This window comes from Camarhynchus parvulus, chromosome 3 (assembly GCF_901933205.1).
Source record: "Camarhynchus parvulus chromosome 3, STF_HiC, whole genome shotgun sequence".
Lineage (NCBI taxonomy): Eukaryota > Metazoa > Chordata > Aves > Passeriformes > Thraupidae > Camarhynchus > Camarhynchus parvulus.
In genome coordinates, this window is record NC_044573.1 from 49,732,905 (window position 1) to 49,750,625 (window position 17,721).

General features: G+C 42.1%; 1 protein-coding gene across 5 annotated transcripts in view; it reads right to left on the reverse strand.

The window, feature by feature from the left end:
* The window catches only part of NHSL1 (NHS like 1), a 102,089-nt gene that overhangs the window by 37,363 nt on the left and 47,005 nt on the right, over positions 1 to 17,721 (reverse strand). For 4 of the 5 annotated variants that reach the window (XM_030945619.1, XM_030945617.1, XM_030945621.1 and 1 more), the window contains exon 2: positions 12,610 to 12,762. In XM_030945619.1, coding sequence (XP_030801479.1) covers positions 12,610 to 12,762 — 153 coding nt within the window. Of the gene's footprint in view, positions 1 to 12,609; positions 12,763 to 15,000; positions 15,495 to 17,721 lie in introns of those variants that run through there. The other variant, XM_030945620.1, reaches the window with a different exon arrangement.

Sequence of the window (17,721 nt, forward strand, 5' to 3'; positions counted from 1 at the left end):
GTGCGCAGCGTTTCCATATTTCCACCGAAGAACTGCCAGGTGGAATCCCAGGACACTGCATCAGGCAGGACACAAACACCTGCTCCTGAGGGTGTGCTCACCAGCCCAAATCTGCAGCACATGCTGCAGGAAAGCTCCAAGTCATCATTTTCACATGAATCTGATCTGAAATTGCAACAATATGATTATGCCCCAGATGAAGCAATTTTGCTCACACAAAAATTAATTCCAGGTAAATCAGGAAAGTGTTAGTGCCTTGGCAATTGCAGTTGGTGGCTGCACAGGGTACTGCCACAACTCGAAAGTCTGAAGCTACCTCCCTCCCTTTCATCTCCTGACTGATTGCTTCTGGAGCTAAGTGCACAGGGACATTGCTTGTCACCTTCTGCTGCCGGGCAAGTGCTTTTCTGGCTGGGTAAAACCATACATTAGTTCTTGTTTTCCTTCTATACTAGTAATACATTAAATTTCAGAACCTCCTCTGTATTAGAAGTATTGCTCAAAAATTACTGCCATTAGATCATATAGTAATTTCTTTCCACTTACGTGGTACAAGTGAAACCCTTCCTAAAAAATGAAATATTTCCTGAAAATTTTCCTTGTGTTTTGCTGTTCACAGGGTGGTTTTTGCTAAGCATGAAGAAAGTGCATGGGAAATGCAGTCGAAGCCCTTTTAAGGGCCCCTTCATCACTTCCACAGTTATTAGAACAGGCTTTGGGAGACACAACCAAAGCAAATGTGTTAAAGCTGTCAGCGGCCAATACAATCATGCCCAAGTCTCTGCTATATACGCAGATACTAATATATTTCCTTAGGATGGCAGTATTGCAGCCTTTGCTAAATCTTGGCATCAGACAGAAGCGTGCTGGGGAATGTCCTGTGCTCATCTCTGCTCTCTTCCCTCCTGCTAAATAAGCTGGGGAACAGGCAGGTACCTGCCGCAGCAAACTGAGAGCAAAGCCTCCACCAGCCATATGCAATTCTGCACCAGAGTTTTGAGCCATGGCACTGAATTCAGCACTGTTGTGAATAACTCCACCTCTCCATATAAAAGCTTACAGCCTTTGTGACATACTGTCAGGCCAAGTGCATGAAAATACCTCCGAGGCCTCTCAGCCCAGATCTATTACATACTAGGAACTTGTATGTGTCCCTGAGTCAGTAACACACACAAGTCTCAAACACAGAGGCAATTTCCTGCTTTTCCAACAACTGAAATCATATTCTTGCATGGTAATTTGAGGCACAAATCACAGGAGTGAACAGAAGGCACAGCACTGATACCTCAGTAATTCGTCTGACATGGAATTACCATGGTAAAGCAGGATTAATGTTTACCTTGTCAGACCTACACGCCACACCGTGCCACGACAGATGGAAGGCTGGGTTTGCTGGGAGGGGACTGGATGCACTGGCTCTTTTCCTCTCCTTTAACCAACTTTGGTAACATTTTGTACCTACTGAGCTTCCTACCCATAAAACTTGTTGCCATATCTTGAGTTTTTATGAAGGAAAATGCATTACCCTGTCAGAAGCAGAACTGGTCAGAGCGACATGGATTCAGTTATTTTCAGAAGTTGGGCTTTGTATTTTCCTTATTGTAAATGAACTGTGCAAAAGTGTTATTTATAACAAGTCTCTTCCTAAAACAATTATTTTGCCTGTCAGTGTTAGTGTGCCCCATATGTACCTGTCTGCAGGGAGAAAAGTCTCCAGGTGCCGGCTTCCACAGCTAGAGCCCGTCTGAGCCTGAGACCTCTCCCTAAGGCAAAGCCCCAGCAAGAGCACAGAGCCACAGCTTCATGCCACCATCCTGGACCAGTCCTTCACATCTCAGGCCTGAAAATGCACCCATCACTCATTAAATTAGCCCTAATGAGATTACTCTGATTACTCCTGTAAGCAAACACTGCTCACATGACTGCTGCAGGATCAGGCCTTAAGCTCTGTAGCTATCTACATCCACATGTACACACTCAGGAACACTCTCACAGGCATATATTGAAGAGGCTAATATTAAAACACTAAAATCCACATTTTTAAATACTTATTAGTAACCAGCAAAGGCACTAGTTAAAGAATTTAAGTACCATGATATTGACTAGTATAAACTTAGAAACTTGGCATCAAAGTTATTCAGACATCTTAATAGCTCCAATTAGTTTCAAATAACTACCCATCCAATTGCATGGGTCAAGCAATGAAAAGACAGGAAAATCATATCCTGGAAACATCTAATTTGTCCTGTAGGCAAGAACAGGACCTGGAGCTCAAGACTAACTGCTAAAATCCAAAGAGATTAAAATAACTCGTAAGTTGGACCAGGAGCAGATGCACTGCCTGCCTGGCTTAGCTGCTGAACAAAAACTCCTAGGTACAGACGTAGAAAGGGGAAAGACCAGCACACGCATCAATTACTTTTATATCACCTCTTGCTGTCTCCTTGTCAGCAAGAAGGGACATGTGACAAGCTGACAGCTTCATCTGCATGCTTAAAAAACTATCTCAGCTGAAGTCTGGGTGACTTCTTGGCAGAGCCTTTCATGTTGTAACTTGTATTTTTCTTTTTCTTTTTTCTTTTTCTTACAGTGGAGAGGCTATTAACTGCTCAAGTCATCTAAACTGTCAACTAGAGAAATAAATCTGCTGACTACTATATTAAAACACATTTATCCATTCACTGCACATATCACTGGAAAACCACTCTACTCCCCAGGATCAGAAACCTTTTTTTTTTCAGTCTTCAAACACTGTAGTTAAATTCTTCTGTAAATATCCCCAAACCATGTTCCTCCCTAATTCACAACTACAAACACTGTCTTACAAGTAGCCTTTCAAAATTTCACCTAAAACCAGACAAACTGTAGTACAGTATACATTTGTCTTGTAAACTCAAACTGTTTAAAATTACCTCTTACTTTACAGGTGACACTGCATGTTAATAATGAAAGTATCAATACTTTTGGTTTTAAAAGAAATTACTTTCACGACTGGTAAGTAACTGCATATAATTTTAATTTACTTGCTAGAGACTTTGAATTTGTTTTTCCAGTTGAGTTGAGACAACTAAAATCTTGTGGGCTTGTGACAGACAGGTGTGGGTGTCGAAGACCAGGATTTCTGAGCCAGCATTGCTGCATCTGAGCAAATCACGTTGGGTTAGATCCAGTCAAGGACTTACTTCCTGCAGTCAGACAAGGCATGAGATAAATTTCACGTATGTGCCTTCTAAATTCAGAGTCCAAACAGGTATGAATACCCAGAAAAGCGTCTCAGGATAAAGCCAACTAAGGAAGAACTTGAGATGCCTTAACTCTCATCATCACGATGCCAGTAATGGCTGGTGCTGGGTCCAATGCTGCAAGGCCTTCTCATGAGGGGCAAGAGAACCCAAAAGGGCTCTATGGATGATATGCTTTTGCAAGTTAAAAGTATTTTTCATTTACATACAAATTTAAGTTTTTTACAGATGAGGTGGGCACAGGCTAATCTCCAGCTTCCTAATGGTCTCAGAACACTAAGCAAAAGGCTGTCCCCTGTAAAAGCCAGAGTGGTGCTTTGTTTGGGACTGTCGTATGGTGTGGCGCTTAGTACCAACACACACCCTGAGCACTGAACCAGGACCTCTTCAAAGGGCATGGCTGCCTTTCTGCTTACTCACAGCACTGTGGTAAGATGTGGATAAAACCAAGGTAACATTCGACTATGCAGTTAAATGGGGAATTTCAGGGAGGTAACTTTTCAAGATAAAGAGCTTGTTGAGAATTATTATGCCTGGGATTGTAATTAAAACAGACAGCTTAGTTCAAAGGTTTCTTTGGTTAGTAAATCTAACTGAAATTACTACCTTTCACTCTGTGCCTCTTTATGGTTCCCTCATTTGTAAACTGGGGTTAAGAATGCAGAGTTCTCTGTGTGTAGATGAGAGAGGCTATATAAAATCTCAGCTGTACAAAGGCAATCTTGTTTCTCACAAATATCTCAAGTTAAACATGACTTCAAAAAAAGCAGCTCAATTTAACTCCAATACAGCACCTATTTTTGTCCCTGGATCTAAATATGCAGCAGACAGCTTGCCTCTACCACTTTACATTCCTCCCAAAAATTCACTCAGCTTGGATCATGTCCCATTTTCTTTAAATGTATAAATCCCCATATCATCTGCAGAACTTGACTATCACAGAGACTGCTTCTATATCAAAGCTTTAAAATATGTTGTAAAGCCACAGCAATGATGCACTTGTGCAACCACTGAACTGTAACCAATGCTGACTGCAAAGCAAGTTCATGAACTTCAGCTGTGATATATTCAGGGCACCATTTTGTTCAGACTCCCAGTTAAATGGGTCAGGGATTTCAAGAGATGGAGTACTGTTGCCACCCAGCTGAAAAAACTCCTGCTCAACAGCTCAATTAGGTGCTCTGGCTAGTACCAGCCTTTGTCAATCCAGCCAACTTCCTTATTATTCCCACCCTTTGCCCCAGAATGCTGTTTTATACTGATATTTCTGTATCTTTTATCAGAAAAGCCCAAAACAAATCCAGAGACTGAACACCGATACCAACATATTTCTTCCACAAGCACCATTTCAAGTGGCAAGCGGCCAAACAAACAGAAAGATTGCCAGCAAAACTTAGTTGTTTTCTTCAAAGATGTCTTACTTGATGAGTAAGAACTTGAAAGATCCATGAGACTTTTTAAAAGACTATTTTGCATATTCTCTCTCATGAGTAAGTAGCCATGCCCAGCCACACAGGTAGCTTTTAAGGACAGATGCTGTCCAGAGATACCCAGAAACAAAGATGTCCTGGGCTCCAGCGGGATGAAGGTAATGCGAACACAGGGCTGCTGGACTGTGACAGAGAAGAATGTTACACAGTGACTTTCCAAGAAGTCTTACTGAAAGTGAACAAATGTATTAATGTTAGGTCTATTTCCCCACACACACAAATGTTGGGAAGCATGTCCTGCCATGTAACTGGAGGCCTGTGGGGCCGGGAATCCCACCCTTCCAAGTAGCTTCAGGGCTCAGCTGTGCAAACACTTAAAGCAGCACAAGGATGGGGCATGGAAGTGCAACATTACAGGAAAGTAATTGCACAGATTTATTTTTCAAGGGTCTAAATCAGATGCAAGTGTTTAAGAAGGATCCAAATTAAAATGAACTCTTAAATGTCAAAATACTATTAACAGGGTCAAGTAAATGCAAACACGTTGATCTTTCCCTTCTTTCTTGGAGCTTTTAAAAAACAAATACATTTAATACCAACCTTTAATTCCCCAGGTGATCTGTATGATTTAGCGATAGAGAAACCCTTTCTAATGGCACCAAAATGCAACAGCCATGACAAATTATATTTGTTAACAAGCTGTCACTAGGGAGTGCTCAAAATAATTATCACTGTTTGTCTCGAGTTAATTTGAATTTCTGCAAGTGCCTTATACGACTGCATTTAGTGGTGACAAGATGTCTGAAGTGTAACAGTGTATTTGCTTCCTTTTCTATCTTTGATGCTTGCATTAAAATAACACTCCCTGCTTTTTCTCTAGTGTTTTTTATGGATATTTGCTGTTTCTTAGACAACTGAACAGAGCAAATGTAAAAATATGAAGGAATTTTTCACTGTTTTTTCTCCTAGGACATTTTAAATGTAAAGCTATCTCAAACACTGGCAACAAGCACATAACATCCTAAATCTAAGAGAGTAAGGAGGAAGAAAAGCAAAAAGGAAAACAACTGAAAGTTCAATATTCCTTGTCATGGAAGTTGCTTTACCTAGTACTTAAATAACTGCTACAGAGAGTTAACAGCTTCAATTTATTCTTTTTACTAAAGGCATGGATCTAAAATGGGTTCAACAATCCGTCAGGTATAGCTGCCTAAAAAACACATTCATCTAGTTTAGGAAAAAACCCTGTATTATTTTGAAACAAATGTTATCTTCTTTAAGCCCTTTCACTGGAATTGCTTTCACTGCTCATGTGTATCATGCAATCTACATACAACCACTCTTTATGTTTTTACACTCAGCACTGCACTATATAAACGAAACCTAAAAACAGGCCACCTAGATGCTTCCAAGTAGCTCAATTTTGCAGCACAAGACCAGCTTTCACACACATGCAGCGCAGCCTCTTGGTCTAGTTCTGTTTTGTTTCATTTGAGTATTTCCTTTTTGAAATTCCTTATTAGAAAGGGCAGTTGGAGTATGGAACTTGGCCAAAACCATCAACAGATGTGCAGTGAATTAATTCAGTAACAGTAAAAAAAGCAGGATACATGAGCAGAAGCTCTGATAGTAACTTGACAACTGAAACCAAAATAATGAAAAATAGGTTGATTTCTATTTTTTTTATTTTATAGCTCCACGGCCTTTCAGGAACATATGGTCTATTCCTAGCCTTTAATGGCCTTGTACTTCATTAAAGTTTCCAGTTGGTAGGGAGTTTACATCTTGACATCTCTCTGAACCTGAACCAGAGCTATTATCAATATGAAGCGGTTTCTCCTTATTTTGCAGCTCTTTAATGAAACATAAGATTATTTTAAGTCCATAATCTTCTCAGGAGGATTATCGACTAGTAGGTCTGACCCTAATATTGCTCATCTGAACAGTGATCTGCCAGATGCACTGAGAAAACAAAGGCTAAATACATACCTGTCTGGAGGGTCTTGAAGAAAGACATAATAGAGGCTTTATGACTAACTACTTAAATCCTGTTTTATTTGACAATGCTAACCAGATGTCTTCTGGAAAACAAATCAAGTGTTTCAATCACTGCTGCTTAAATACATTCCTTGAATTTGGCCAACAAAGCTAAACAGAAGCTAGAGTCAGCCTAATCCAGCTCTTCTGAAGATGAGATAATAAATGAATCATCGCAGGCATTGGAACAACGAGCCCTATATTATGTACATAGCCTGAATCAACACAATTACCCTGGGGGGAGGGCACAAAGTACAGGCAGTTGTGCGGGAAGTTTCAGCAGTTACAGACTGAAAAGGGGTATGAAAGTCAGAGTGTGGACTGTTCCCACTACTTACAGCAACACCTTCCTCAGTACATACCCGACACCTTGTTATCTGCTGGAAAGGACAACCAGTCTGGGCAAAGACCAGCAAGTGTGTGACAAGACGAGTTGCCCTCATCTGCAACTTCAACAGTGCAGAGAGTGTCCACAACACTCTTCAGGAGCTGGATATCTCCTAACAGCCTGGTATCTTTTCAGTCTAGCTGTGTCTGACCTTTAACATTAATACAGTTATTCCATCCCTGTCCTTTATGCCTGTTGTCTCACACCTCATGAAAAAATGACAACACACAGCAGTGGAGATTGCATTCCCCCATTTATTTTTTTTTAATCAAAAGTGCTCTACATTGCTAATTGCAGGAACTGGAAGAAAAGTGCCCCTTGGAAATTCCACTATACATGCCCTGCTCTGGTTCCCATCATTGCAACTGACATATATCCACAATTGAGGGAGAATTTAGAAGAGTTCAAAAATAATAGGAACTCAGAGTTCAGGTACATGATAAGAATTCTTTTTTCTCTTCCTTCTCTCCATCGTAGCTTGCAAGATTATCCAAAGCCAATGCATTCCAGATTAAACTTTAGGCTTTCCTTTTAGGACATTGGACCTCCACCTGTAACACACTTGTTACAACTTGTGTTGTCACAAACCTGCTCAGAAGGCAAACAGGCTCACTTAAAATACACCCCAAGCAGTTAAGTAAAGCAACACTGAGAACAGCGCTGCGTCTCCTCCCCATCTTCATGCTTCATGCCTTATTGCTGGTCAATTTTAGAGTCTAACACACTTCACAAAATGAGGATTAGTCTCAATTTACTTTTACTGCCAAATATTTGTGTCATTGCTATGTACTGCAGCTGTTCTATCTGCGTCTACCGTAAGACCACTGCACTTCAGAGAGTTCCTCAGATACTGGTTCCTCAAACAGGACCATGCAAGGAGCCAGATCTGTCAATGCAGGGATGGGAGCTGTTTTACAGTGCTACCCTCCCCACTGAACCTCTCAGCCTTATGGACCAAGAATACCACAGAAAAAACACTGCAGTATGTAGCACTGGGCCCTTCAGCACAAACAACAGCCTGCCTTAAGAAACAATGCCAGACAACAGCCTGTCTTAACAAACAATGGCACTCTGAACATCAAACTCACAGCTCTGCTACTGCCCAGACCAGACTCTCAGGGCTAGTCCAGACACTCAGCAAACATTAGCAACATGAGACTGGCCAAGTCTAGTAGTCCTTCAGCCTTGGAGCAGAGCACACAGCAAGAAACAGGATTGATTTGAGGATCCTGGCCCCATGCAGAGCCTCAGCTCTTCCTTCCCATCTGTCGTCTTCATCTCCTGTTTTCATGACTTCCTAGGACACAACAGTGACACAAAGCACAGAGTCACGTTAAGACTCCTCAGTGGTTAATACTGTTTTGTTTCTGTCTGAACACCTGTATTTTGGGAGACACCTTTCATGAAGTGTCTGTGAAAACTTTAGAAAGAGGCCATATAGGACAGGGTTTCAGGAAAGGCCAGCCAGAGCAGCTTGGCCCTGAGGGTAAGAAAACATGCACCTTGCATGCACGTGTCACTCCATTTGCGTCAGCAGGCACTCCAAGGTCCTGGCTCCTTCCCCAAAGAAAACGAGGGTCTGCTTTATCCAATGCAAACAAAACACTAAGAAGAAATACTGTATCTATCACCACAACCCAAGAACTGCATAAAACATTTAAATGCAATGGTACCATGACTGCAAAGTGCAGCTGAAGTTACTCTTCCTCCCTAGACATCACAGTAAGCCACAGAGACCTTTCATTTAAAATGAAGTAACACAGCCTGGATTTAATATATCAAGCCATTGGTTTTAGTCAATAACAACCCCAAATTTCACTACAGGTTACACATAGGTTATATGTCTCAAGAATAGACAGACTAGCCTCACAAACTTTCCAGTTCCAGGCACTTCATTTTCTAATTCAGGTTATTGGACAATACTGCATTTTAAAACTTCAGAGGGCAGCAGAGCACCTGCATGCCTAAAATAGCTTTACCTCAGTTATGAACACATTTGAATGAAAGATCTCACCACTTACACTTGAAAGTAGCTTCATAAAGGAAAAGCACAGTATTTCCCCTTAATTTCAAAAGGATAAAAGCCTAGTTCATAGGTAAAAACCTAAAATATCTCTCTATGCAACATCTACTATCACATACAGCATCCATTTCCATAGTGTTGATAAGCAGGGGACATACCAATATATAATATACAAAGTAAAATAATCAGCTGCACAAAAATTAATTAAGATCTCTTCCTCCTACAAACACAACACTGCTTCCTGAAAAAGTATGCAGAGATCAGCACATGGTGTACTTAATTCTCTCAAGACACATTAAATACTAATTATTTTAATATCTCTAACTTTTTATCCTTAAACCAATTTAAGTAGCAACATTAGCTTCTGCTTCTTAAGTGGTACTTAGAAGTTTATTCTAAGTAACAGACAACTTCTTATTTATTCCCATAGATTTTTTTTTATTAGGCCCACATTGTAAAGAATTTGCTATTAAAATCATACCAGAACAGTTTGCCCTTGCACTGTCTTAAAAGCTAGCCAGGATTCCATCTGGTTACCATTAGATGGGTGAAAATATCTTGATAGAAATACTTTGCTTGAATTATCTTGAAAGATTTTATACACTTGATACTTTAACAGGTGATTTAAATTGCTCTACATGTGAATTACTATTTGTTACCTAAGTTTTATACCTTTTCCATTTACAGGGGAGCCACGTGTGTAGAAACAAAAAGTCTTCAATCAAGCTGCTATAGCTGCTATCTACCAACAGCATCAGCTCTCCTAATGTGAACAAGAACAGGACTGGAAAGCTTTCAAATCTGTCTTTTGATGGTCTGAACAATAGCTGCTAACTTAGTCCTCATGACTTTGTTATCAGGTTCAAGGGGACCACCAGAGGTTCTTTCTTCCTTTCCAACCTCCTCTAAAGACAGGATTAAATATACACAAATGATTTTTAGAGTAGTGCTTGTTTGACCTATTCTTAAAAACTTTAAATTATTTCATAACCCCAAAAATGTACCGGGGGGTATTTAAATACCTTTGCCCTCATATTTCTCCATTGCTGTACATGCTTCATTTCTGACAGCATAAAGCAAAAACTATATTTGCTTTAGTTCTACTTCCTTCCAGTTTCCCTTTGCTGTCACCATTTTTTGGAGACAGAAGTGATTCATCCCACTTTCCGCACAGAATACAGTGCCTTTTGTCATCCAGTGTCATTCTTTCCCTACTACCCCATACAGCATGTCAGGTCACACACAGCTGTCCTACTGCTCCAGGTTTACCTCAGCCAAAGAATCTGAAACACCAAAAGGATGGCAAACTGCAAGCTTTATCATGAGGCCAAGACAAGCAGAACTGAAGTCCCCATGCTAGCCCAATGGTGCTTCTTGTAAGACTACTTCAAGCTCTTCTGCCTTATGGTCACATAATTCCTTTCTACCTATTAAAGAAGCTTTAGAAAACTTTTGTTTTTTCTAAAGAAACAGGTGGAAAATCAGTTCAGCAGTTCTCAAAATTATGTCACAATTCTGACAGTGCTTTTACACTGAATGAAACTCTGCTCTGGATACAGAACTTTTAACTCAAATCTCCAAGGCACCAGTGCCTTCCTGATTTCACACTGCTGGTTGAAGCAACAGCACAGTAAAATGGATAAAACTTTACTCAGTGCCTCTCTTAACACTGCTGATGCTGTAGCTTCTCAGGACAGTTCCAGGCAACAGCAAGGAGTTATTTTAAAACTGCACTTAGGGAAAAAAAAACCAAAACATGGCTCAAGGAAAGAGCTTGAGGTTAAACAAATAAGTAAATAAATAAATAACAGAGTTGCATTCACTAAGTCAGCAGTTTGATGTCTGATGAAGGTATCATCAGTTTCTCCTCTCAGTTACTATCCTGAAAGCAGGTACACAAGCCAGGCTATTTAACACAAATGGCTAACTAGCAAACTGTAGTAGTAATCAATAGCTTCTTTTTTATAATGAGCTGCACCTCCAGAGAAAAATTCCACCAGACCAAAACAACGCCAGGTGTGTAAGAAGGGGAAGCAGCATAAATTACTTAGTTACAGACAAATATGTTAGATATAAATGTGTTTAAACAGAACATGAAACTGCAATAGTTACATTTCTGATAAAACTCAAGAAAATCAGTGCATTTTAGCCTGTGCAGGTTTTTGGGTTTTTTTTTTAACAGTCCAAAACAGAGAACAGGAAAAAATATTAGAATGAGTGGTTAAAGTTCACAAAAAGCTAACCACCATCAGTATTCTTTTTAATCTAAAGCAGGCAAATATTTTTATTTTGTAAAGGACTGATAAATATTTTCATTTTGCAAAGGACTGGTAAGCGTGCCTGCAAGAGAACAATAAATGTTTCAAGGCTAAGGAACTGCACAAATGTATTAAACCAGTAATAAGTATAGAGGGCACACAGGCTATCTGCTGATCCATGCAGGAGACAGTAACACTGGCTGTCAAGACTTCCCTATTAAATGACAACAAAAAGCACCTAGTAAGAGACAGTGAAAATCAATTAACTGGGGAAATGGCAAGAGAACTCAAATATGGCTGTCAAACACTTCTCTATTCAGACATACAAAATCAAGCTTTCTTCAAGTCTAAAAAGCAGAAATGTCATGTTAATCAAATAAAAAAATACAGTATTCTTTTAAATCAGGTTAACTTTTCAAGGTATCAAGTACCTGCAGTTCCTGTTGAAACAAAAAGGGACTTGAACAAGTTGGGTCTTTGCAGGGTAACCCCCTTTGTTAAACAGCCAGTGTAAAGAAAAATCTAGGTAACCGTTTCCAGAACACGAACATTATTCTGTTATTTTAAACTTTATGTCTGGCCCAGGGACAGACATTCTGCAGGCCTCCTTGCTGGCTGCACGTCTTTGTTCTCATGGCTGCACTGACACAACACAATGCCTAGCACAACAGACTGCATAGGTACAGCCCCAGCAAAGGTACTAGGGGTAAAATCTGCACCTTAAAAACATGCTGAACACTTCTGCAAGCAAGCATTTTTATTACTGAAGGAGTCCTTGTGAGTGCCCTGTTCCCCATTTCCCTTTTCTGCCCTCAGCACCTTTTCCAGCTTCTCACAAGCAGCCACAACCCTGGAAACAACACTGTGCAACAACAAAAGAAATCACCAAACGAAACACCTCTGATGTGTTTTTTCTCCACAAATGGACTAATTCAGGACTTAGTGAAATTGAAGGTATCATTTTGGAAACACTCCAGAGACTAAACAGATAGGCCAAGAGACACTTTTCTGTTTTAGAGAGCTCTGTCAGATAACACACTTACTCACGCTCTTCATAGGAAAGTAATTTTCCCCTGTCCCTTCATCTGAGCAGGAAAACCTCATTAATGTTCTACATGTGATACAGAAAAACAAGTAATTCTTGCGAAGCCTGCAATTTGGATATGTTTGCAAAGACTGGCAAAAAGTATTATTCTTTTAGGACGTGTCTGTGTCAGTAGCAGCGTCTTACCTCTCAGCACTGACTTGAGGTTCAGCTTGGCTTGTCTGTGCAGGTCCTCCACACAAGGTGGTCTTGAGGAGGGTAGGAAGACATTTTCCTGCTGATGCCACGGAGCAGTGTAGTGCACAGTCCATCTACTCTCTTCATCTAGGTTGGAAACAGCTGCAGAGAGACATAATAGTAAGAAAATGAGATGTTATTGCAGATAGCTGCAATATCACAAAATCCCACATGTAAGTTTGCCCCTTGTCATCTAAAAATGAAAGAGGCACTGTTTGCCACCACAGACCCATCAAAACACTCCTTAGAACCTCACTTCCACGACAGTTAAACCCCTCCCCTTAAATTTCTGTAGGAAACACCTTTTGCTCTTCCCATTTTTATACTTGCTGTTTTATTCACTCTAAACTTGAAACTCTGTTTTCCCCCCCTCTAGCTCCCACTCTTCAAAAAGGAATCAGTTTTCCACTCCCTGATCATGGCAGGTGCTGTGCAGTGCAGAATAGCTTGGCTCAAAGGTGCCCCTGGGAATATGACAGCCTTCATGAAAGATGACAACAGGTTCATTTTTATTGGGAAACAACCTTGTCTGACCTCCTGCTTCCTCACACCAGAAACAAGATTCCAATGAAGCAAATAAATTTGCTATGTTCCTTTGTCATGAGTGGAAAGCAGATAAAAACAAAAGCAACTCCGTGGACAAATACTGCTCAGAGCACAACAGCACTGAAGAGGGCTATCTCTGGCCACCTCTTTGCACTCAATACAAACGTGAAAATAAAACACAGACCTTGTTCAAGCTCAGAAAATCTAGCAATGAAACAGCCAAAGCACACACTGCCAAGCTTTGTTTATCATTTATGCTTCCCAAGAGACAGCCACTGCATCTTGTTTCAAGTTTATCATCAATAAAAACTTAAACAGTTGAATAGCCTTATCCCTCTACCCTGCTGTAAACAGAAGAAGGGCAGGTGGGGGTCATATTTTATGATCCCCCAGGCACCCTTTGGCCTTCAGTCAGTATGCTGCACATCCTTGCTTTTTAGCTCTCCAAAGCAGAAAAAGCCACTACAGATGTGTTGCCTTCCAAGCACCTGCCCTGCTGCCACAGCTCCATTGCCCCCAGCCTCACTGTCAGCTCTGCATCTCCCTATGCCCCCTTTGCTGCTGCACTGCCTGGGGCATCACTTTGTGGTTTGTCTGATGCCCTTGCGGTAGCAGAGGTGGCATGTAAAACTGAGAAGCAAAAAGGATGCAACAGCCTCCTGTCATCTGAAAAATTACCCTTTCCTTAACACTACTGTGTATCTGCTGGGATCATTTCAGATGGAAACAACTGGGATTCGTAAGGAAAATAAGCTCTGCCTCTCGCTTCAAAACAGCTACAGCCTCATCCTCAATGTCTGTTCTTTCCTAAAAGGACTTGAGGTGGAGGGGGAGGTTCTTAACTTCTTCCCTCTTAGTTTCAGACCTCGAAATGTCTGAAAATGGGTATCCTCATGTCTGTGTCTTGGTCTTGCATCCCACCCCCTTCTCGCAAGACATACTGGTTTCAACAAGGCAAATACACACTCAGCCTGTGCCCACTCTCCCCGTTCTTGCTCACCAGCGGTCAAATCTAAACTACAAAAAACGGGGAAGTCATCACATACCTGGTTAGAGCATCAATCACCCCCATCTAACAGACAACGTGACACCTAAAGTCAGTGAAAGACGCCCACGCCATTCCCTGGCTGAGCCGGCGGGTGGGGAGCGGGTAAGGTTGCAGGAGGAAGAGGAGGAGGGAAACACCTGCCGCCAAGCCCATTGTCTGGCTGCAGCCCTGCCGCAGCAAAATTAAGGTTTACTGCTCGTCAGATCGATAATGGTCATCAAAATTAGTCAAGAGAAGGGGTGCGCACATTTGCCAACCTCTCTCTCTGGTGTGATTTGTCTGTCCTTCATGGCTTAAAGGAAGATCAACATGATTTTAAAAGCCACCCTGAAACCAGAACATCTTTAAAAACAAAACCTGGCTCAGAACAAACTTTACATAGATACCTCAGTGATACAAGCCGACAGCTGCACAAGCGGAGACAGATGTCTGACAAACCATCAGGACACCAGCACACACCGGCACACCCTGCCTTGTCACCGAACTGCCCATTTCCCACCGAGAACTTTGGCTCCTTCAGTATCACCGTGACAAAGCACTTCCAAGGCCACTGAGTCCTAAAGCAGAGGTCCTAAAGACCCTCACAAGGCTGCTTCCATACACTCCACAACGATAAACGATTAAAAGAGTGAGAAAAGCTTAAAAAGAGGCTGCAGGAAGGAGAAGTGAAGCCGACGGGACCTGCGCTTTCCTTCAGAACTGGGCTGCCTTCTGAAAGCACAGTGAGCACACAGAACTATACTTACTCTTTCTCTTGAAAAGTTTCATGAGAGATTTAAGTTTTGTGTTGATGAAAACCACCATTTTCAAGGTGCTGAACTGCGATCCTGAAGTTGAAATCCCATAGAAAGGAGGAGTTGCAGAAAGGTGATTGCCAGACTTGAACCTGTTCAAACTCTGTACACCAAATCTCTCTTCTCCACGTTTCTCCCCTCTGCCTTTTCTTTTTCTGAAATCACTTTAAATATGTCCAGATCTTTCTGACAGACGAAATAATTTACAATTCTTTAGCCTGAGTTTCTCCTCCTCGAATGTGCGCTCGAAACAGCCACTTCCAACAGGAGGAAAAAGCACCCCAGCTGTTATTCTCCTTTGCGCAGGACGAAAAAGGTTTTCTTGCTGTCCACAGTAGTTACTCCGCTCTTGTTCCCCTCCTTTCCTGCGCTCTCCAAGTTAGGCTGCTCCAGAAAGTGCCGAGCCGGCAGGTGCCTGCTCTCCCTGCCATGCCTCCAGCCGGCTGTGCCGGCGGAGCAGCAGGAGCTCCCGGCACCTTCCCTGCCCCCGCCCTCTCCCGCCGCACCTCCCCGGCGGCCCCGGCCTCCTTCCAGTTGCAAATGAGTGCTGCATTTTCGTGCTAATCAGGATGCTCCGCTTTCCCACCGCTCCCATCCTTCCCCCATCTCCCCCCAGCCACCCCTTTTTTTATTTTCACCCTCTTGCTCCCACTTTATTAAGGATCTAGAGCTGCGCCTTAGCTGGCTGCAACACGCAGTCTCGGCTCTGCACTGCCTCCCCTTCCAGTCCGACTGCTCCCCCCGTAGCCACTGTCACTGCCTGAGACATCAGCACACAAATTTTACATATTGAATTTTATCCAGTTGCACTCCTAATTTATTCTTATTAGCGTCATCTCAGACCAGATACATGGAAAACAAAATCGAGTTACTTCCGGCTAATAAGAGATTCTGTTATTCATCAAACGAACTTGTGCACGGAGATGAAACAGCCCAGCTTTTTGAGATGCGCATTTTATCCTCATGTGTTAAAAAATGCATCTGTACAGAGGTCCACAGCCATCCTTCCTCGGAATGAACTGCAATTTTGCAGAAGTTAAAGAGAAAATTCTAAGCACCAAATGAATGTGCTCAGCAGGGCATGCCCTTCGCACAATGTTCAGGCTCAAGAAGCAAGCCCTCCCTCACAAAGCAAGCTTAGGAAACCCCCTCGAGTTAACAATGAAAAGGATTTTTTTCCTCAGGAAAAAGAGAAATGCCAGCAGCAGGGGGCTCAGGCTGACCCCAAAGCTGCAGCAGGCTGCAGCCTCTGGAGCACAGCATGTAAAAAGCAGATGCTCCACAGGAACTTCTAAGTTTCACCAAACAGTCGAGACTCAGCACTGCGAAGAGCAGACTGTAAATGAAATCTGTTCATCATTGTCTGAACACAGTACCGTCAACATTTTATCAGGATTTTCCAAATCCAGAGATTTTGCAATTGCAACATGGGCTTGACATCAAAACTACCATGAGCAGCAGGTTTTCTTCAGCAGCTGCTGGTCCAAGAGGCATTTTGACCGGCTCAGCTCTGCCAAAGGGACAGAAGATCATGGTGCCATGGCAGCAATGGCAGGGAAGGCATCTCTGCTTTTTGCATTGATTTCCATCAAGTACTCTACACAAAAAATGACTCTGGTATTGAACTCTGATAACAAGGTAACTATTTAGTGCTGGTTTTGAATTAAATGTACAGTAATACCCCTGTCAGACATTTGCCATCCATGAACCATAAAATGCGTGCTTGCTGGACCTGCACCAAAAGTGAGTTTCAAGTAATTTCATTTCTAACTCCAGTGACATTGCCATCTGAAGACAAACCAAGGAGATGGTGACTCTTTTTCCAATGTGGTGTCAATCGTTTTTACGATGAAGGAAGTGCCTCTTCCTACACGTGCCACTACCTTAGCATGTAGGAAGTAGAGCACAGGGTAAGTAGAGAGTTTCAGGAGTCTGGACTGCTGAAGTGAGACAGTCTCTTCCAAAGGTCTTTATGGAACCTCAGAGGAGCCTTGCAAGCCCTCAGAAGCAAGACTTTGTTATCTTTTCATGGTCAAGCCACTGTGAATCATCAACATGATCCTGGGTACTTTGAGCGGCGGCATTTCACCCCCGGCTACAATGTGCGCCAAGTGCAGTGCGGTTTTTATTACTGGATCCTCAACCCACCCTGGAGCATTTCTCCTGCCTTAGAACAAGCACTTGACCACTGTCCTCTACCCCGGGTCTCAGCACGGAGGCAGACATTCAAACCCAGCAACAAACAATACCTTAATTGATGTCTGCCTTTCATCCCCCTCCCCACCCCGACCTTGCTTCCACCTACCCTCGGGTCATGCTGTTAAAGAGGTCAGACATCAAAAATGGCTATCATGAGGGACTACCCCAAAGGAAACACCCTCTGGCTACTCCTATCTGCACCTCTGAGACTCTGCACTAGTCCAACAACAAACAAAACCTCTTCTCCACCTGAGACAAACCCACTGACTTCCATAAAATTCATCACATTGTCTCAACCCAGTTCTTTGTAAAGGCTTTTCATTTCTCAAGAAACTCTCATCTAATAGCAATTCTCTGAGAACTCAAAGCATGAAATGCCTGCCCTCCTCTGCACTTAGCTTCCCTACACTGAAAAGAGAAGGAAAAGATGGGGCAGTTGGAGAAAATTTATATCGTAGCCAGTACGCAAACAAA